The sequence below is a fragment of the Nymphaea colorata genome, unplaced genomic scaffold (genome assembly GCF_008831285.2).
Source record: "Nymphaea colorata isolate Beijing-Zhang1983 unplaced genomic scaffold, ASM883128v2 scaffold0090, whole genome shotgun sequence".
Lineage (NCBI taxonomy): Eukaryota > Viridiplantae > Streptophyta > Magnoliopsida > Nymphaeales > Nymphaeaceae > Nymphaea > Nymphaea colorata.
Genome location: NW_022204596.1, coordinates 47,501 through 69,284, shown reverse-complemented (window position 1 = coordinate 69,284; position 21,784 = coordinate 47,501). Strand labels below are relative to the sequence as shown.

Sequence of the window (21,784 nt, the reverse complement as noted above, 5' to 3'; positions counted from 1 at the left end):
TCGACTGCTACAGATCAACAATGCATGAGCTTGGGCTTCTGTTGCTGACATAAAACATCCTTTCCATGTCTTCAGATACAACCCATAAAGGTTTGCCCGTTCTTTGTACATAAACTCTTGTTAGTATTTCGCGAAGTTTCAACAGTTCTTCCGCTTCCAGGATAAATTCTCCTGCTTGTGCCTCATAAAAGAACTAGCAGGTTGGTGGATCATAACCCTGATTATAATATGTCATAATGAACGATTCCTCTATCTCGCAAAATGGAGCGAAAAGAATAAATAAAAATAAAAAAAGATAGAAAACCGTACAGGCAATTTTTGCACATTGCATACGGCTCCGCAATGGAATCTACTCTTCTCTTACATCAAAGAAAGAGACAAATAGATCTATCAGATCCAAATCGTTGGATGATCCATTTACCACCCTTCTCCTCGTAGGAACAAAAAAATACTATGATGGTTCCGTTGCTTTAGATAATATATTCATCTCTCTTCTATGATTCAGCAATCCCAAAGTTTCTTTCTGGTCTGAGTCTGATTAAATAAGAAAAATGATAAGGAAAATGATCCCTTTCTTTTCATGCTTAGAAATATTCAGACTCATGTTGTGTAAGGAAAAGGGGTTGTTTGTGACGCTGAAATGGACCCCCGATAAATAACATAGGAATAAGATCAAATCGGGACTAACCTTTTGTTTCATACTACTATCTCGATACATAATCATGTTATGAAGAAGCAATAATGATTTGCTCATATCGAACTAAACGTGCCATGCTATTATTACTTATATATTCCATATGGCGAAGGCATAGTCTTATTTTTTCTTCAAGTCAAATAAAAACTCATTGGCGCCGAGCGTGAGGGAATGCTAGACGTTTGGTAAATTCTCCTCCGACCAGGATGAAAGATCCCATCGAAGCGGCTAATCCCATGCATATTGTATGTACGTCTGGTGGAACAATTTGCATAGCATCATAAATAGCTATTCCCGGTATTACCCATCCGCCGGGAGAATTTATAAACAAATAGAGATCCCTGGTATTATCTTCCATACTGAGATATACCATGAGACCAACAAGTTGATTCGAGATCTCGCTATCAACGCCTTGGCCTAAAAAAAGTAATCTTTCTCGATGAAGTCGGTTGATTAGGAAAAATTGTATCCCCGCAGAACCGTACACGCACCTTTCGATACATACGGTTCAAAAAAGTTCGAAAAAAAAATAATCAATGTGTCGATTCCAGACCTATTCTTTTTGAGTTTAGGCGTTTTCCTGACGAAGGGGTTTATTTTCATTTGCATTTTCCACAAAAATTAGTTTTGGTTTGCCCTCCTAACCTACAAAAAAGAATTCACTGAACATCTTTTTATTGATGTATTCTTTTGATTGATGTATTGTTTCATCGAGATCCAAATCGCGATGCCATTTTCTTGTTCCTGAATGGGCCTCTTCACTTATTTTAGGTTTATGCTCTACTCCGGGTAAAGATTCGCCCGAATTCCATTTGCACATATAGGACAAATGACCCCAGTACCACTTATTTTTTTCTTACGACTTTTTTATGCCTTCCACCAACCAAGTATTCGATGTATTCATCACATTTATATTTATTAGTGGTTTGAGATCACTCCTATGGTCTTATTTCTGATAGATGATAGAAGTTGTAATCAATATTACCCATTTGGTATTTTCTGAACGGAGCCTGGATACTTCATTTTATTGTTCCAAGTCAACCATAGATTATTCTAATTGATAAGATAATATTTATCTTTCAAACGAATTGATCCATTTGCACATTTCACGCTCCGAATTATTGAATTGATTTGATGATTCAATCAATCTTTCTTAGGCGAAAGAGAGTATATCTCGATCAGGGGAGAGAACGGGGAAATCCCATATGACCCAATATGTCCGACAAGTCGCACTATATGTCAACCCAAACTGCATCTTCCTCTCCAGGACTCCGAAAAGGGACTTTTGGAACACCAATGGGCATTACATTAAAGAAAACGGGGTTAAGTACTATACTTCACTTTGATGTGGAAACGTAACAATGGGTTTATTGTCCTCATAATATTTTTGTTTATCATATTTTATACATAGATTGGAAGACTCATGTAGGAAGACAGAATGAAAAAAAGAAAATTCTTAGGGACGGAGCGGATCCTTCGAATGATGAACAAGTATCTAATGGATTCACTTAAAAAAATGGGACCAATCCCCCCATTGCGTATTGGTACTTATCGGGTATAAAATAAATCTGCTTCTCTTTGTTCCTGCGAACAGAACGGAATTGTTCCATTATTACTATCACCTGCGGCACGTAATAAATGTGAACCCTTGCACCGAGATAATCACTGAATGAGGTCCATAGCATAGTCTTTTCCAATGTGACAAAGTTACATAGTGTCTATTTTTCTTTGATGAAGGGGTATTTCCATGGGTTTGCCTTGGTATCGTGTTCATACTGTCGTATTGAATGATCCTGGTCGCTTGCTTTCTGTCCATATAATGCATACAGCTCTAGTTTCTGGTTGGGCCGGTTCTATGGCTCTATACGAATTAGCTGTTTTTGATCCCTCTGATCCCGTTCTTGATCCAATGTGGCGACAAGGTATGTTCGTTATACCCTTCATGACTCGTTTAGGAATAACCAATTCATGGGGCGGTTGGAGTATTACAGGAGGAACTGTAACCAATCCGGGTATTTGGAGTTACGAAGGTGTTGCCGGGGCACACATTGTGTTTTCTGGCTTGTGCTTCTTGGCAGCTATCTGGCATTGGGTGTATTGGGATCTAGAAATATTCTGTGATGAACGTACGGGAAAACCCTCTTTGGATTTGCCCAAGATCTTTGGAATTCATTTATTTTTATCTGGGGTGGCTTGCTTTGGGTTTGGTGCATTTCATGTAACAGGTTTGTATGGCCCTGGAATATGGGTGTCTGATCCTTATGGGCTAACCGGAAAAGTGCAACCTGTAAGTCCTTCATGGGGCGCGGAGGGTTTTGATCCTTTTGTTCCGGGGGGGATAGCTTCTCATCATATTGCAGCGGGCACCTTGGGAATATTAGCGGGTCTATTCCATCTTAGTGTTCGCCCGCCCCAACGTCTATACAAAGCATTACGTATGGGCAATATTGAAACTGTGCTTTCCAGTAGTATCGCTGCTGTGTTTTTTGCAGCTTTCGTTGTTGCTGGAACTATGTGGTATGGTTCAGCGACTACTCCGATCGAATTATTTGGTCCTACTCGTTATCAGTGGGATCAGGGATATTTCCAGCAAGAAATATATCGAAGAGTTAACGCCGGGCTAGCTGAAAATCTGAGTTTATCGGAATCTTGGTCTAAAATTCCCGATAAACTAGCTTTTTATGATTATATCGGTAATAATCCGGCGAAAGGAGGATTGTTCAGAGCCGGCTCAATGGACAACGGGGATGGAATAGCTGTTGGGTGGTTAGGACACCCTGTCTTTAGAGATAAAGAGGGGCATGAACTTTTTGTACGTCGTATGCCTACCTTCTTTGAAACATTTCCGGTAGTTTTGGTAGATGGAGACGGAATTGTGAGAGCCGATGTTCCTTTTAGAAGGGCAGAATCCAAGTATAGTGTCGAACAAGTGGGTGTAACTGTTGAGTTCTATGGTGGTGAACTCGATGGAGTCAGTTATAATGATCCTGCTACTGTGAAAAAATATGCTAGACGTGCCCAATTGGGTGAAATTTTTGAATTGGATCGCGCTACTTTGAAATCCGATGGTGTTTTTCGTAGTAGTCCAAGGGGTTGGTTCACTTTTGGACATGCTTCGTTTGCTTTGCTTTTCTTTTTCGGCCACATTTGGCATGGTGCTAGAACCTTGTTCAGAGATGTTTTTGCTGGTATCGACCCAGATTTAGATGCTCAAGTGGAATTTGGAACCTTCCAAAAACTGGGGGATCCAACTACAAGGAGACAAGTAGTCTGATACAACATTTCTTTCATATGTCTAGCCTATGTTTCATATAGGGTACTGGAGAAATATTAATTCGAATCATCACCTATTACTCTTGACCTTTACTTGTCTGGGAAATGATCCCAAATGAACAGGTATGGAAGCTATAATTGTAAAACACGATCGAATCTATGGAAGCATTGGTTTATACATTCCTGTTGGTCTCGACTCTGGGGATAATATTTTTTGCTATCTTTTTTCGAGAACCGCCTAAGGTTCCAAATAAAAAGATGAAATGATTTTTCATTATCTCAATTGAAATGATGACCCTCCGATGAGGAGGGTCATCATTTCAACTAGTCCCCGTGTTCCTCAAATGGATCTCTTAGTTGTTGAGAGGGTTGCCCAAAGGCGGTATATAAGGCATACCCCGTAAAGCTTACAAGTAAACCAGATATGAAGATGGCGACTAGAGTTGCAGTTTCCATTATTAAGTGATTTCAAGACCACGATGGATCTACGATAAGATAGTTTATTTACAACGGAATCGTATACAAAGTCAACAGATCTCAAACAATGCACGGAATAGGATTTATGGCTACACAAACCATTGAGGGTAGTTCCAGATCTGGGCCAAGACGGACTATTGTAGGCGATTTATTAAAACCATTGAATTCGGAATATGGTAAAGTAGCCCCTGGATGGGGAACTACACCCCTTATGGGTGTCGCAATGGCTCTATTTGCAGTATTCCTATCTATTATTTTGGAGATTTATAATTCTTCCGTTTTACTGGATGGTATTTCATTAAGTTAGGTCCAGAAGAACGGATAAGTCCTAACTTTCAATAAAAAAAAGAATCACTTAGGATTCGGATTTCTAGGTCATCTCATTCTGTTTGGTAGTTCGACCGCGGAATTCTTTTGTTTCGGTATTTCCGGAATATGAGTGTGTGACTTGTTATACCTATTGATAGTACAGAGAATAAGTCTGTCATCTCATCGAGAGAGATGGTTCTAGCCCGTCAGATAGTCAGTCTAGTATCTGGAGCACGGACTATATGGAATAGATTAAGAACTATTTAAACTATGATTCATACCTACTATTCATACCTCGTGACCGGCCTCCAACTACTATTATTTTTTTCAATTAACTTTTCAATGAGGCGTTTCAGAAATCGAACCACCTTTTTCCTTCAGAATCATGCTTAGTTTGAGCTGAGCGAGGGACAGGACAAATATTTCTATGGATTCTTAGTTATTATATCTGTTCATTGAATAAGTGAAGTGATGATCAAACGAAAGGGTTCCTACTCAGAGAACTCTTTGGTTCTGTTTTGTTCTTTGTTGAATCATCGTGGTTCTAGTAGGAATCTGAGGTTTCAATTGATTCATAGGGTCTCAACAAGATAATTCCTATCAATAGTAAATTCGTATGTATTACGTATAAACAAAAATAAAATAGGGTAAGAGAACATTCAAAAGGCCTGTAACAATCAACATAGGATGAGCCAACTTGATATTTTGGCGCTATCATCACAAAGAAGAGATTTAGAGTTTTGGTTCCCTCATTTTATCTGGAAAGATTGAATCAAGTGAAGTCTCTAAAAGGTTTCAAATCTTTCTTTTCTATTGCACGTTGCAACCAGAACCAGTATTGGGGTGTTTTCGCTTGAGCCGTACGAGACGAAATTCTCATATACGGTTCTTAGAGGGGGAGTCCCTTCGCCTTCGGTTCACCTATCTCAATAAAGTATATGATTGGTTCGAGGAGCGTCTCGAGATTCAAGCGATTGCAGATGATATAACTAGTAAATATGTTCCTCCTCATGTCAATATATTTCATTGTCTAGGAGGGATCACACTTACTTGCTTTTTAGTACAAGTAGCTACGGGTTTTGCTATGACTTTTTACTATCGCCCGACCGTCACAGAAGCTTTTGCCTCTGTTCAATACATAATGACTGAAGCCAACTTCGGTTGGTTAATCCGATCAGTTCATCGATGGTCAGCAAGTATGATGGTTCTAATGATGATCCTGCACGTATTTCGTGTTTATCTCACAGGTGGTTTTAAGAAACCACGTGAATTGACTTGGGTTACGGGTGTAGTTCTGGCTGTGTTGACTGCATCCTTTGGGGTAACTGGTTATTCTTTACCTTGGGACCAAATTGGGTATTGGGCAGTCAAAATTGTAACTGGTGTACCTGAGGCTATCCCTATAGTGGGATCGCCCTTGGTAGAGTTATTACGCGGAAGTGCTAGCGTGGGTCAATCCACTTTGACCCGCTTTTATAGTTTACACACTTTTGTATTACCTCTTCTTACCGCCGTATTTATGTTAATGCACTTTTCAATGATACGTAAGCAAGGTATTTCAGGTCCTTTATAGAGAAGACAGAGCATAGGTATTTGTAATAGATCATATAATATATTGTTTGGGTAGGAACAAAAAAAATAGTATTTGTATTTCATTGCTATAAATATGGATTATTGAAAAGAATAAGACATGTTATTTGGATATTTCCCTTCAACCACGAAGTATTTTTTATTTGATACGAACAGTTGAAGTGGATTCTCGGAGGAGAGGATGGATTATGGGAGTGTGTGACTTGAACTATTGATTGGTCCATGCAGATATATTATCTGCCACATTGGAATTCATAAACAAATGTGTCTCTGTTCCAACCGCCGCCCCCCCTGCGGAGCAAGAGGATAGGCTGGTTCCTTTGAGGAGAATCTTTTCTATGATCAGACCCGAATCATGTCATGCATGAATAGGCTTCGTAAGATCTAGTAGAATAAGTGATGTGGCATGATCCAGATTATGTTCTATCTATTCCACTTCCATTTATTTAACTTATAGTAGGGAATGCATTCATTTCCCCTGCATCGACCCCGATCTATGATACTATCGGAGTGAAACACGGGATCTAAGGAAGAATCGAGGCTAGACTTTATTAGTAACAAGTAAATCCTTTGTACGTAAGAAGACTCTAAAAAACAATATTGTGCATCAATTACAAGGTATGAGACAATCCAAAAAGCATTTGATCATGATCGATGTAAGCCTACTTGGGTATTGAGCATTTATTTGTACGAACATAGTTTCCTGGATGGCATATGGATTTTATATGAATCCATTTCATTCCTTTGATTATTGCTCGAGCTGGATGATGAAAAATCATCATGTCCGGTTCTTTCGGGGGATGGATCCATAAGAATTCACCTATCCCAATAACAAAGAAACCCGACTTGAATGATCCTGTATTAAGAGCAAAATTGGCTAAGGGGATGGGACATAATTATTATGGGGAACCGGCATGGCCTAATGATCTTTTATATATTTTTCCCGTAGTAATTCTAGGTACTATTGCATGTAACGTAGGTCTAGCGGTTCTAGAGCCATCAATGATTGGTGAACCGGCAGATCCATTTGCAACTCCTTTGGAAATATTACCCGAATGGTACTTCTTTCCCGTATTTCAAATACTCCGTACAGTACCCAATAAGTTATTGGGTGTTCTTTTAATGGTTTCGGTACCAGCGGGATTATTGACAGTACCCTTTTTGGAAAATGTTAATAAATTCCAAAATCCATTCCGTCGCCCAGTAGCTACAACAGTCTTTTTGATTGGTACGGCAGTAGCCCTTTGGTTAGGTATTGGAGCAACATTACCTATTGATAAGTCTCTAACTTTAGGTCTTTTTCAAATTAAAATAGATCTTGAAATACTAAGGTAAGGCGGGATATTACGTATGTATCTAGTTAGGCATACTTCAAAGTTTATCCTCCTAGATACATCTCTTTCATTTGATTATAGATCTATTCTGAAGAATCCACGAATACAGACTATGCTGAAGATTCAAAACAGACTTTGTTTTTGTTTCTTCTTTTTTCGTTAGTGTGTATATTTTAGTGTGTATATTGATTATATATTACAAATTATTATTCAATTCGAATTGAATAATAATTTGTAATATATAGGAAGAATAATTATAGTATAATTTTATAGTTAGTTTAGTTATAAAAAATAAGAAATAAGATAAAGATAAGAAAATAATAGAAATTTATTTCATTATTTTCTAGTTAATAAATAGTCTTTCATTTATAATTTTTCATTTCGTGCTTTCATTCGAAATGAAAAAAAAATTTCAACGGGATTCAAACTGAGTTGAATTTTTAAGCAAGTCGATTGTGAAACCCTTCTGTAGAATGTCGAATATTTGTTTTACGTCTTCTACGCGAAAATGCTCAATTCTCATAAGATCTTCTTGACTTTTACTCAAAAGGTCCAGCAATGTATGTATATTAGACCTTTTGAGACAGTTATAAGTCCTAGGAGGCAATTCTAATTGATCAATAAAAATACGTTTCAATATGATTTCTCTTTTCATATTATCCAATCCATCATCAAAGGTAAAAAAGGGCACACTAGCCCTTTTTTGATTGTCCTCCATATTTCTATTTATGTCCTGTTCCTCCGCATGTAAAAAAGGAATAAATAAATCGATCAAATTACGAGAAGCTTCATAAAGCGCTTCCTTAGGAGTTAAACTTCCATTCGTCCATATTTCAAGAAAAAGTATCTCTTGTTTCTCATTCCCATTCCCATAAGAATGAATACTATGATTCGCATTTCGAACAGGCATGGATACAGCATCTATAGGATAGCTTCCGTCTTGATAGTTATTTGGGGTTCTCGTACAATATCCACGACCCCTCTCAATTTTTAATTCAATGCACAAATCAACCGGTTCCGTTAGGACAGCTATATGCTGTGTAGTATCAACTATTTCTACAGAAGGTGGTGAGATGATATCTTGAGCAGTTACGTGTCTAGGGCCCCTGACATAGATAGATGCGTCGAGAGTTCCGTACAGATCACTTCTAAATACAATTTTTTTCAAATTCATTAAAATTTCATGGACTGATTCTTCAATACCTACTATCGTAGAATATTCATGTGGTACCTTATCAGATTTTGCGCGCGTAATACATGTTCCTTCTAGTTCTCCAAGTAAAGCCCTTCGCATCGCGATACCGATTGTATCGGCTTGACCCTTCATAAGTGGGGATAAAACGAAACGACCATAATAAAGGCGTTTGCTGTCTGCTCTTGATTCAACACACTTCCACTGTAGCGTCCGAGTGGATACTGGTACTTCCTCCCGAACCATACTAATATAATATTATTTGATGAGATCATTTAATTATTTATTTCTCTTGGATTGGAATCTTTTCCATTTTTATTTCTAAACGCGCCTTTTTTTGGCGGTCTACATCCATTATGCGGCATAGGGGTTACGTCACGTACAAAATTTAATAGTATACCACTTCTACGAATCGCTCGTAATGCTGCATCTCTCCCGAGACCGGGACCCTTTATCATGACTTCTGCTCGTTGCATACCCTGGTCTACTACCGCACGAATAGCATTTCCTGCTGCGGTTTGAGCAGCAAATGGGGTACCCCTTCTTGTGCCCTTGAATCCACAGGTACCCGCAGAAGACCAAGAAACGACCCGACCTTGTGGGTCTGTAACAGTAACAATAGTATTGTTGAAACTCGCTTGAACATGAATAACTCCTATTGGTGTTCTACACCCACTCTTACGTGAACTAATACGGCTATTTCTACGTGAACCAATTCTTGGTATAGGTTTTGTCATATTCTATTTGCCATCTCATAAATATGAGTCAGAGATATACGGATATATCCATTTCATGTGAAAACAAATTCTTTATTTATTTGTACATTAGGTCTCTTAGAAAGTGAAGTTCTTTTTTTTTATAAATATTATCCCTGTCTCTGTTTATGTTTCGGATTAGAACAAATTACTATAATTCGTCCTCGCCTACGGATCAGTCGACATTTTTCACAAATCTTACGAACAGAAGCTCTTATTTTCATATTTGTTGTTCCTTAATTCCGAATCTACTCTTTGAAAGAAAATAAGTCTCTTTTCTTTAATTCACCTTAAGTTAGTGTTTGAGCCTTAAAATTTATCCCCATGAAAATTTAAATACCTAATCGTTTGAATCTTTATTGCGAAGTCTATAAATTATACGTCCCCTTGTTGAATCATAACGGCTGACTTCTATTTTTACTCTATCTCCTGGTAGTATTCGTATAAAACTACGTCGTATCCGCCCTGAAACATAACCTAGAACCAGGTCTTCGTTATCTAAGCGAACCCAGAACATGCCATTGGGAAGTGATTCAGTAATTAAACCTTCATGGATCAATTTTTGTTCTTTCATTCCAGGTAACCTCCTTGAAGTATTAACTAATGTAGGAGGAGTGACATTAGACAACCCACCTCTACTCTCTTTTTCATAAATAGGAAGTTACGTATCAAATTCGTATACCAGATGGATCACCTCACCATATATAAAACAAAATTTCTCCTCCAATTCTTTCTAGTCGAGCTTCTCGATCTGTCATTATACCCCTAGAAGTAGAAAGAATTACAACCCCTATCCCGCCTGAAATCCTAGGAATTCGTTGAGAGTTGGAATAGATTCGCAGACCTGGTCTGCTGATACGCTTTAAAATATTTCTATGTGCTCTTTTCCTATTTCTTCTATGTCGTAGGGTTAAAACCAAGAAATCCTTGTTGTTTTCCCGGTGCTTCCTAACATTTTCGATAAAACCCTCTCGTAGAAGTATTTTCACAATGTTTCGGTAATATTAGTGGATGGTATTCGAACTGTTCCTTTTTTATCCATGTCAGCATTTCTTATATAAGTTATTATATCGGCAATAGTGTCTCTACCCATGACGAACTATCATTTTTTTTTGCTTTGATATAATCAACATGTTTCTTTTTTTTTTTCATTAAAGGTATATGCCTGAGACATAATCTACTAATTTATCCATTTCAAAGACCCTACTACCCATTGTCTCGTCTACTAGCGTTCATTATTTATAATACTTCGGGAGCTAATGAGACTATCTTAGTGAAATTTAACTGTCTCAATTCACGAGCAATCGAACCAAAAACTCGGGTGCCTTTTGGATTTCCTTCTTGATCAATGACAACTGCTGCATTGTCATCATACCGGATTATCATACCGTTGTCGCGCTTGAGTTCTTTACATGTACGTACAATTACAGCTCTGATTACTTCTGATCTTTCCAGGGGCATATTTGGCACTGCTTCTTTGATTACAGCAACAATAACGTCACCGATATGAGCATATCGGTAATTACTAGCTCCTATGATTCGAATACACATCAATTTTCGAGCTCCGCTGTTGTCCGCTACATTCAAAAAGGTCTGAGGTTGAATCATCTTTCTTTTATTTGAGTTCTTTCAATGCAAGAGGCGAGGGGGAAAAGAAAATTTTCTGTCCAGAAATAAGTAAACCAGCGATTATAGATTATATTTTTCATCATTCATAAATATCCCTTTGGTCCGATATCCCTATTCCGCAATAACGAATTTTGTTCGTATAGGCATTTTGCGCGCCGCTATTTCCATAGCGGCTCTGGCTACGGTTTCTGATACTCCGCCCATTTCATAAAGTATTCGATCCGGTTTAACGACGGATACCCAATATTCAGGAGATCCCTTCCCCGAACCCATACGTGTTTCCGCGGGTCTTAGTGTAACGGGTTTGTCGGGGAATATACGTACCCATATTTTTCCGCCACGACGGGCATATCGTGTCATTGCGCGGCGCCCTGCTTCTATTTGTCTAGATGTGATCCAAGCGGGTTCAAGTGCCTGAAGCGCATATTTACCGAAACAAATACGATTGCCCCGATAAGATACTCCTTTCATTCTTCCTCTATGTTGTTTACGAAACCTGGTTCTTTTGGGGTTATAGTTGATGGTAGTGTCTCAATTCCATCTCTACTACAGAACCGGACATGAGAGTTTCTTCTCATCCAGCTCCTCGCGAATGAAACGATAAATAAACAATAAATAATATTAGGATTATTTAATGGATGAAATTTCGCGGGCGAATATTTACTCTTTTATATTTATCTGCTTTATTCGTAGGGTCGCTCCATAACCTCTTCGAAGAAATCAGTTCGTTCCCGGCGCGTTCCGCCATCCCGTCCAGTGAATCATTAGGATTCGTTTTCAATCGAATCCTCCGCAGTCACAGGTTCCGTCGTTCCCATAGCTTCTCCTCCATTAATGTCGAGGTCTGAATTCTGCAATGGAGCTTCTAATTTAATCTGTCCCTGAGTCAATCTCCTCAGTCTCTATCGACTCAATGCTCTTTATTTTTGAAATCTATCTCAATTATAGATGAATTGAATTATATATAGTATATGATGCCTTATCACATTGCCCTTTCTAAGATGATTCATAGACCATACATATTGGAATAATATATCATTTCTTTTCCCCTTCTCTCTTTCTCTCATCCTTCCATTCATCCGCATCCCTCTATTTTGGTTTCACAACTTACACAATCAATCAAGATTCATTTTTACTTTATTGAAAAAGGATTTCAGTTGCTACAAATATATGATTATTATCTCATATAATGACCGATTCCTTGGATCTTGAGAATACGAAGCAATGAGCTGGTTATTAATTTATATTTATATTAGGTAGGGTCCAATTCTTTCTTTTAGTCCCAACGAGTCACACACTAAGCATAGCAATTCTATCATATCAAAGTGGTAAATCGAATTGTTATTCAAACATATATAATTGATCCGTTTTGACTAAACGGAAAAAGACCTAAACTAAATTGAGTTTTTTGCCCTGTCCATGGATAAGTATCCATGAATAGAATCGCAAGAAAAGGAGCCATTACTCTTCATCCAAAAATATCCAAATTTTTATCCCTAATACTCCATAGATAGTTCGAACTGGATAGGAACAATAATCAATTTTCACTCGAATGGTCTGTAGGGGAACCCTACCTTCTCTAATCCATTCAACGCGGGCAATTTCGTTTCCATTGAGACGTCCTGCAATTTGTACCTGAATTCCCTTTGCATCCGCTTGTTCAGCTAATTCAATAGCTTTTTCATTGCCTTTCTAAAGGAAACTCTATTCTTTAATTGCAGAGCGATATATTCTGCAAGAATATTAGGTTGCCCGTAAGGTCTTGCAACTCTTGCGATAGCAATGTTGAGTCTTCGGTTCACAGAATGAAAGCTTTTTTGTACATTAGTCTGTAATTCTTCGATTCCTCGGGCTCGACCCTCTATTAACATATTGGCGAATCCAATATGAATTATGACTTGGATCAAATCGATTCTTTTTTAATATCTATACGTGCAATTCCTTCAAAACCTGAGGATATTCTCATATGTTTTTGTACATAATTCTTGATACAATCCCGTATTTTTTCATCTTCCTGGAGACCTTTGGAATAATTTTTTGGTTGTGCGAACCAAAAGGAACGATGACTTTGGGTTGTACCAAGTCTGAAACCAAGTGGATTTATTTTCTGTCCCATATCTACCTACCAATATTCTCTTTCTAAACTAAAAGTCATGTTTTGAAAATCAAATATTTTTAAATTGAAGTTAGGTCTTTCGCTCAATACAATAGTTATATGACAGGTGGGTCTTTTTATTGGGTAACTACGTCCCCGAGCTCGCGGTTTTAACCTTTTGACGATAACACCTTCGTTGACTTCGGCTTTACTAATAAATAAATCAGCTTCTTTCAAACCCCTATTGTGACTAGCATTTGCTGCTGCGGAATAAACTAATTTGAAAATGGGGTAACATGCTCGATAAGGCATGAGTTCCAGTATCATAAGTGTTTGCTCATAGGAGCAACCGCGAATTTGATCAATTACCCTTCGTGCTTTTGAGCAGACATACCTATATGTCGAGCTAAAGCTCGTATTTCTGTACCCGAGGTCTTCTTTATCATAGTCATAGGGTTTTACCTCACACACACCAATAAAAATAAGAATAAATCATGAGAGCACTTATTTAACTTTGATTACATTAATACATTAACTATATTAATATTATCATTATCGCCGAGATCTATTATCGTTTCTCGCGTGTCCCCGGAAAGTCAGAGTAGGCGCGAATTCTCCCAATTTGTGACCCACCATACGCTCCGTTATATAAATAGGTAAATGCTCCTTTCCGTTATGAACAGCAATTGTATGACCGACCATTGCAAATATAATGGTCGATGCTCGGGACCAAGTTACTATTATACTTCTTTCCTCTGCCTTGTTGAGCTTCTCAATTTTACTTAATAAGTGATTAGCCACAAAAGGATTTTTTTAGATGAACGGGCCACAAGTGATTACTCCCCTTCTTTTCATTTTTTCATTTTGTGAAGACGAAAAAACCAATTTGATTTAATTTTACATCATTCATTATTTTTCTTTCTCTTTCTATTTACGGCGACGAAGAATAAAAATATCACTATATTTATTCCTTTTCCTACTCCTTCTTCCAAGCGCGGGATAACCCCAAGGAGTTGTGGGTTTTTTCTACCAATCGGGGCCCTCCCTTCACCACCTCCATGGGGATGGTCTACAGGGTTCATAACTACTCCTCTTACTACAGGACGCTTACCTAGCCAACATTTAGATCCGGCTCTACCCAAACTTTTCTGGTTCGCCCCGACATTACCCACTTGTCCGACTGTTGCTGAGCAGTTTTTGGATATCAAACGAACCTCTCCAGATGGTAATCTTAATGTGGCCGATTTACCCTCTTTGCAATCAGTTTCGCTACAGCACCTGCTGCTCTAGCTAATTGTCCACCCTTTCCAAGTGTTATTTCTATGTTATGTATGGCCGTGCCTAAGGGCATATCGGTTGAAGTAGATTCTTCTTTTTGATCAATCAAAACCCCTTCCCAAACTGTACAAGCTTCTTCCAAAGCATACGGCTTTCTGGATGTAGATGATGATATCTAGACAGATGGATCTTATATGAATCGTATGATGAAGTACCACATGAGTGGATATATAGGAATCCAAATCTGCCGAATCACTCATGCTACGATCTTCTACATCCTAGGTCTCCCCATTCCGTCATCTGGCTTATGTTCTTCATGTAGCACTCAGACCGAATGACTCTATGAAATTACGTCGATACTTCCATTCCACATATTACGGGTAACGTAGGAGACATCTCTATTTTTCCCCCGGGGATCTTTAGAATTACCACTGCTTAGCTTTCAATTCGCCTCTGACCATCAAATGAAATGTGAATAACCCATCCTCCTCTCTTTGAAACAAGGGGCGCTTCCGGTTCTATCCGTGCTTCAAACAATTTTGTCTTCTCCATATTACCATATCTCTAGAGTCAATAATTTTATATGAGGAACCACTGAACTCAATCACCTGCTGCCGTTACTCTTCAGTTTTCTGTTGAGGTCTATCCCGTAGAGGTACTCAAATTGGATCAGTGATCGATTTCTAGGTTTTGTCGTAAACCTAATTGGTTACTTCCAATTACGTAAATCAATAGTTCAAACCGCACTCAAAGGTAGGGCATTTCCCATTGATATAGGAACTTCTGTACCAGAAACAATGGTATCTCCAATTATAGCCCCTCTGGGATGTAAAATATATCTCTTCTCACCATCCCCATAGTGTATGAGACAAATGTATGCATTTCGATTAGGGTCGTATTCTATGGTTACGATTCTACCAGATATGTCTTTTGCATTCCGTCGAAAATCGATTTTACGGTATAGACGCTTATGACCTCCCCTCTATGCCTTGCGGTAATGATTCCTCTGGCATTACGACCTTTACCACAACGATGCTGTCCATAGATCAAATTTGTTCGTGGATTGGATTTCGCTTGACTGTCTACGGCTCCTTTGCGTGTGCTAGGGGTAGAAGTTTTGTATAAATGTATGGCCATGTTATTAAGTATTTATTTTTTTTTATTTAAGTTCTTTTCTCTATAAGAGGTGGAATAGAATAACCCGGTTGAAGCGTAATGATCATACGTCTGTAATGCATTGTATGTCGCATAATAGGTCCCATTCTTCTACCCTTTCCCGGGAGTCGATGGCTATTCATAGCTACTACCTTGACACCAAAGAAGAGTTCGATCCAATGCTTTATTTCTGTCCTAGTTGATCCTGATTCGACATTAGAAGTATATTGATTGTTCCCCAATAACCGAATACTTTTTTCTGTAAATACTGCATATTTGATTCCATCCATAAATCCATTTTCTTCCCTATGAGTTCCAGTATCTATAAGAATTAGAATTCTTACCGTTTCTACCGTTTCTATCTTATTCTTATAGTATGAATATACCAATTAGTTATCTATGGATGATGAGATTCCGTTGATACGGAGCCAATTCTATTATTGAACGTTCCAATTCGCGTGCATCCAGCAGGAATTGAACCTACGAATTTGCCAATTATGAGTTGGGCGCTTTAACCATTCAGCCATGGATGCTTCGCGGAGACTCGTCATCAACGGGGGCTGTCTTTGTGTAAGTGGATTTCAATTGAAATATAATCTTTCGTTTAGGAGAAATCAATGAAACGGCATCAATTCAAATCCTGTATTTTGGAATTGAGAGAGATATTGAGAGAGATCAAGAATTCTCGCTATTTCTTAGATTCATGGACCAAATTCGATTCAGTGGTGTCTTTCACTCACATTTTTTTCCACCAAGAACGTTTTGTGAAACTCCTTGGCCCCCAAACTTGGAGTGTCCTGCTTTCACGTGATTCACAGGGTTCAACAAGCAATCGATATTTCACTTTCACGATCAAAGGTGTAGTACTGCTTGTAGTAGCGGTCCTTATATATCGTATTAACAATCGAAATATGGTCGAAAGAAAAAATCTCTATTTGATGGGGCTTCTTCCTATACCTATGAATTCCATTGGACCCAGAAATGATACATTGGAAGAATCTTTTTGGTCTCCCAATATCAATAGGTTGATTGTTTCGCTCCTGTATCTTCCAAAAGGGAAAAAGATCTCTGAGAGTTGTTTCATGGATCCGAAAGAGAGTACTTGGGTCCTCCCAATAACTAAAAAGTGTATCATGCCTGAATCTAACTGGGGTTCGCGGTGGTGGAGGAACTGGATCGGAAAAAAGAGGGATTCTAGTTGTAAGATATCTAATGAAACAGTAGCTGGAATTGAGATCTCATTCAAAGAGAAAGATATCAAATATCTGGAGTTTCTTTTTGTATCCTATATGGATGATCCGATCCGCAAGGACCATGGTTGGGAATTGTTTGATCGTGTTTCTCCGAGGAAGAAGCGAAACATAATCAATTTGAATTCGGGACAGCTATTCGAAATCTTAGCGAAACACTTGATTTGTTATCTCATGTCTGCTTTTCGTGAAAAAAGACCAATTGAAGTGGAGGGTTTCCTCAAACAACAAGGAGCTGAGGCAACTATTCCATCAAATGATATTGAGCATGTTTCCCATCTCTTCTCGAGAAACAAGTGGGATATTTCTTTGCAAAATTGTGCTCAATTTCATATGTGGCAATTCCACCAAGATCTCTTCGTTAGTTGGGGGAAGAATCAGCACGAATCGGATTTTTTGAGGAACGTATCGAGAGAGAATTTGATTTGGTTAGACAATATGTGGTTGGTAAACAAGGATCGGTTTTTTAGCAAGGTACGGAATGTATCGTCAAATATTCAATATGATTCCACAAGATCTATTTTCGTTCAAGTAACGGATTCTAGCCAATTGAAAGGATCTTCTGATCAATCCAGAGATCATTTCGATTCCATTAGGAATGAGGATTCGGAATATCACACATTGATCAATCAAACAGAGATTCAGCAACTAAAGAAAGATTGATTCTTTGGGATCCTTCCTCTCTTCAAACGGAACGAACAGAGATAGAATCAGATCGATTCCCGAAATACCCTTCTGGATATCCTCAATGTCCCGGCTATTCACGGAACGTGAAAAGCAGATGAATAATCATCTGTTTCCGGAAAAAATCGAAGAATTTCTTGGGAATCCTACAAGATCAATTCGTTCTTTTTTCTCCGACAGATGGTCAGAACTTCATCTGGTTTCGAATGCTACTGAGAGGTTCACTAGAGATCAGAAATTGTTGAAGAAACAACAAGATGTTTTTTCTTTTGTCCCTTCCAGGCGATCGGAAAAGAAAGAAATGGTTGATATATTCAAGATAATTACGTATTTACAAAATACCGTCTCAATTCATCCTATTTCATCAGATCGGGGATGTGATATGGTTCCGAAGGATGAACCGGATATGGACAGTTCTAATAAGATCTCATTCTTGAACAAAAACCCATTTTGTGATTTATTCCATCTATTCCATGACCGGAACAAAGGGAGATACACGTTGCACCACGATTTTGAATCAGAAGAGAGATTTCAAGAAATGGCAGATCTATTCACTCTATCAATAACCGAGCCTGATCCGGTGTATCATAAGGGATTTGCCTTTTCTATTGATTCCTACGGGTTGGATCAAAAAAATTCTTGAATGAGGTATTCAACTCCAGGGATGAATCGAAAAAGAACTCTTTATTGGTTCTACCTCATATTTTTGATGAAGAGAATGAATCTTTTTATCGAAGGATCAGAAAAAATGGGTCCGGATCTCCTGCAGGAATGGTTTGGAAGATCCAAAACCCAAAATAGTGGTATTTGCTAGCAACAACATAATGGAGGCAGTCAATCAATATAGATTGATCCGAAATCTGATTCAAATCCAATATAGCACCTATGGGTACATAAGAAATCTATCGAATAGATTCTTTTTAATGAATAGATCCGATCGCAACTTCGAATATGGAATTCAAAGGGATCAAATAGGAAATGATACTCTGAATCATATAACTATAATGAAATATATGATCAACCAACATTTATCGAATGTGAAAAAGAGTCAGAAGAAATGGTTCGATCCTCTTATTTCTCGAACCGAGAGATCCATGAATCGGGATCCTAATGCATATAGATACAAATGGTCCAATGGGAGCAAGAATTTCCAGGAGCATTTGGAGCATTTCGTTTCTGAACAGAAGAACCGTTTTCAAGTGGTGTTCGATCGATTACGTATTAATCAACATTCGATTGATTGGTCCAAGGTTATCGACAAACAAGATTTGTCTAAGTCACTTCATTTCTTTTTGTCCAAGTCACTTCTCTTTTTGTCTAAGTCACTTACTTTTTTCTTTGTGAGTATCGGGAATATCCCCATTCATAGGTCCGAGATCCACATCTATGAATTGAAAGGTCCGAATGATCAACTCTGCAATCAGTTGTTAGAATCAATAGGTGTTCAAATCGTTCATTTGAATAAATTGAAACCCTTCTTATTGGATGATCATGATACTTCCCAAAGATCGAAATTCTTGATCAATGGGGGAACAATATCAGCATTTTGTTCAATAAGATACCAAAGTGGATGATTGACTCACTCCATACTAGGAATAATCGCAGGAAATTCTTTGATAACACCGATTCCTATTTCTCAATGATATCCCACGATCGGGACAATTGGCTGAATCCCGTGAAACCATTTCATAGAAGTTCATTGATATCTTCTTTTATAAAGCAAATCTACTTCGATTCTTGAATAATCCACATCACTTCTGCTTCTATTCTAACAAAAGATTCCCTTTTTATGCGGAAAAGACCCGTATCGATAATTATGATCTTACATATGGACAATTCCTCCATATCTCGTTCATCCGCAACAAGATATTTTCTTTGTGCGTCGGTAAAAAAAACATGTTTTTTTGGAGAGAGATACTATTTCACCAATCGAGTCACAGGTATCTGACATATTCATACCTAACGATTTTCCACAAAGTGGTGACGAAACGTATAACTTGTACAAATCTCAGCCTCTTTCAACTTATTGTCAGCCTCTTTCAGATATGAATCTATCTGATTCAGAAGGGAAGAACTTGCATCAGTATCTCAGTTTCAATTCAAACATGGGTTTGATTCACACTCCATGTTCTGAGAAAGATTTACCATCCGCAAAAAAACGGAATCTTTGTCTAAAGAAATGCGTTGAGAAACGGCAGATGTATAGAGCCTTTCAACGAGATAGTGCTTTTTCAAATCTCTCAAAATGGAATCTGTTCCAAACGTATATGCCATGGTTCCTTACTTCGGCAGGGTGCAAATATATAAATTTCATCCTTTTAGATACTTTTTCAGACCCATTGCCGATACTAAGTAGCAGTCACAAATTTGTATCCTTTTTTTATGATATTATGCATGGATCAGATATATCATGGTCAATTCTTCAGATTCCATTGTGGGCGATTCTTCCACGATGGAATCTGATAAGTGAGATTTCGAGTAAGTGTTTACAGAATCTTCTTCTGCCCGAAGAAATGATTCATCGAAATAATGAGTCACCCGTTCCATTGAAGTGGACACATCTGAGATCACCAAATGCTCGGGAGTTCCTCTATTCAATCCTTTTCCTTCTTCTTGTTGCTGGATATCTCGTTCGTACGCATCTTCTCTTTATTTCCCGAGTCTCTAGTGAGTTACAGACAGAGTTAGAAAAGATCAAATCTTTGATGATTCCATCATACATGATTGAGTTGCGAAAACTTCTGGATAGGTATCCTCCACCTGAACTGAATTCTTTCTGGTTAAAGAATCTCTTTCTAGTTGCTCTGGAACAATTAGGAGATTCTCTGGAAGAAATACGGAGTTCTGCTTCTGGTGGCAACATGCTATTGAGTGGTGGTCCCACTTATGGGGTCAAATCAATACGTTCTAAGAAGAAAGATTTGAATATCAATCTCATCGATATCATCTATCTCATAAGTATCATACCAAATCCCATCAATTCAATCACTTTTTCGAGAAATACGAGACATCTAAGTCGTACAAGTAAAGAGATCTATTCATTGATAAGAAAAACGTGAACAGTGATTGGATTGATGATCAAATAGAATCCTGGGTCGCGAACAGTGATTGGATTGATGATGCAGAAAGAGAATTCTTAGTTCAGTTCTCCACCTTAACGACAGAAAAAAGGATTGATCAAATTCTATTGAGTCTGACTCATAGTGATCATTTATCAAAGAATGACTCTGGTTATCAAATGATTGAACAACCGGGATCCATTTACTTACGATACTTAGTTGACATTCAAAAAAGGTATCTAATGAATTATGAGTTCAATAGATCCTGTTTAGCAGAAAGACGGATATTCCTTGCTCATTATCAGACAATTACTTATTCACAAACCCCGTGTGGGGCTAATAGTTCTCATTTCCCATCTCATGGAAAACCCTTTTCGCTCCGCTTAGCCCTACCCCTTCTAGGGGTATTTTAGTGATAGGTTTTATAGGAACTGGACGATCATATTTGTCAAATACCGAGTGACAAACTCCTATGTTCCCTTCATTACGGTATTTCCGAACAAGTTCCTGGATGACAATCAAGGTTATCTTATGATGATATCGATATTGAGGATCGTGACGATATCGATATTGATGATCGTGACGATGATGACCTTGATACGGAGCTGCTAACTATGCCGAATGTGCTACTATGTATATGACGCCGAAAATAGACCAATTTGAGATCACCCTTCCATTAGAATTAGCAAAAGCAATGTCTCCTTGCATAATATGGATTCCAAACATTCATGATCTTTATGTGAATGAGTCGAATTACTTATCCCTCGGTCTATTAGTGAACCATCTCCCCAGGGATTGTGAAAGATGTTCCACTAGAAATATTCTTGTTATTGCTTCGACTCATATTCCCCAAAAGTGGATCCCGCTCTAATAGCTCCGAATAAATCAAATACATGCATTAAGATACGAAGGCTTCTTATTCCACAACAACGAAAGCACTTTTTCATTCTTTCATATACTAGGGGATTCCGCTTGGAAAAGAAAATGTCCCATACTAATGGATTCGGATC

At 38.1% G+C, this 21,784-nt stretch overlaps 4 protein-coding genes across 4 annotated transcripts; 3 read left to right on the top strand and 1 right to left on the bottom strand.

Annotated features, from left to right (window-relative positions):
* The first annotated feature begins 192 nt into the window (after nt 1-192).
* On the top strand, nt 193-4,657 carry LOC126409320 (photosystem II CP47 reaction center protein). The gene has a single exon (XM_050075377.1). It carries the CDS (start codon nt 2,442-2,444, stop codon nt 3,966-3,968), a length of 1,527 nt encoding a protein of 508 aa, XP_049931334.1. The 5' UTR covers nt 193-2,441; the 3' UTR covers nt 3,969-4,657.
* On the top strand, nt 4,073-6,326 carry LOC126409319 (cytochrome b6-like). Its single transcript, XM_050075376.1, has 2 exons — nt 4,073-4,090; nt 5,490-6,326. Exons 1-2 carry the CDS (start codon nt 4,073-4,075, stop codon nt 6,324-6,326), a joined length of 855 nt encoding a protein of 284 aa, XP_049931333.1.
* A 797-nt stretch (nt 6,327-7,123) lies between these two features.
* Nucleotides 7,124-7,975, top strand: LOC126409321 (cytochrome b6-f complex subunit 4). Its single transcript, XM_050075378.1, has one exon. It carries the CDS (start codon nt 7,124-7,126, stop codon nt 7,676-7,678), a length of 555 nt encoding a protein of 184 aa, XP_049931335.1. The 3' UTR covers nt 7,679-7,975.
* Nucleotides 7,976-8,056: 81 nt separating this feature from the next.
* Nucleotides 8,057-12,186, bottom strand: LOC126409326 (DNA-directed RNA polymerase subunit alpha-like). Its single transcript, XM_050075379.1, has one exon. It carries the CDS (start codon nt 9,113-9,115, stop codon nt 8,090-8,092), a length of 1,026 nt encoding a protein of 341 aa, XP_049931336.1. The 5' UTR covers nt 9,116-12,186; the 3' UTR covers nt 8,057-8,089.
* Nucleotides 12,187-21,784: the final 9,598 nt, after the last annotated feature.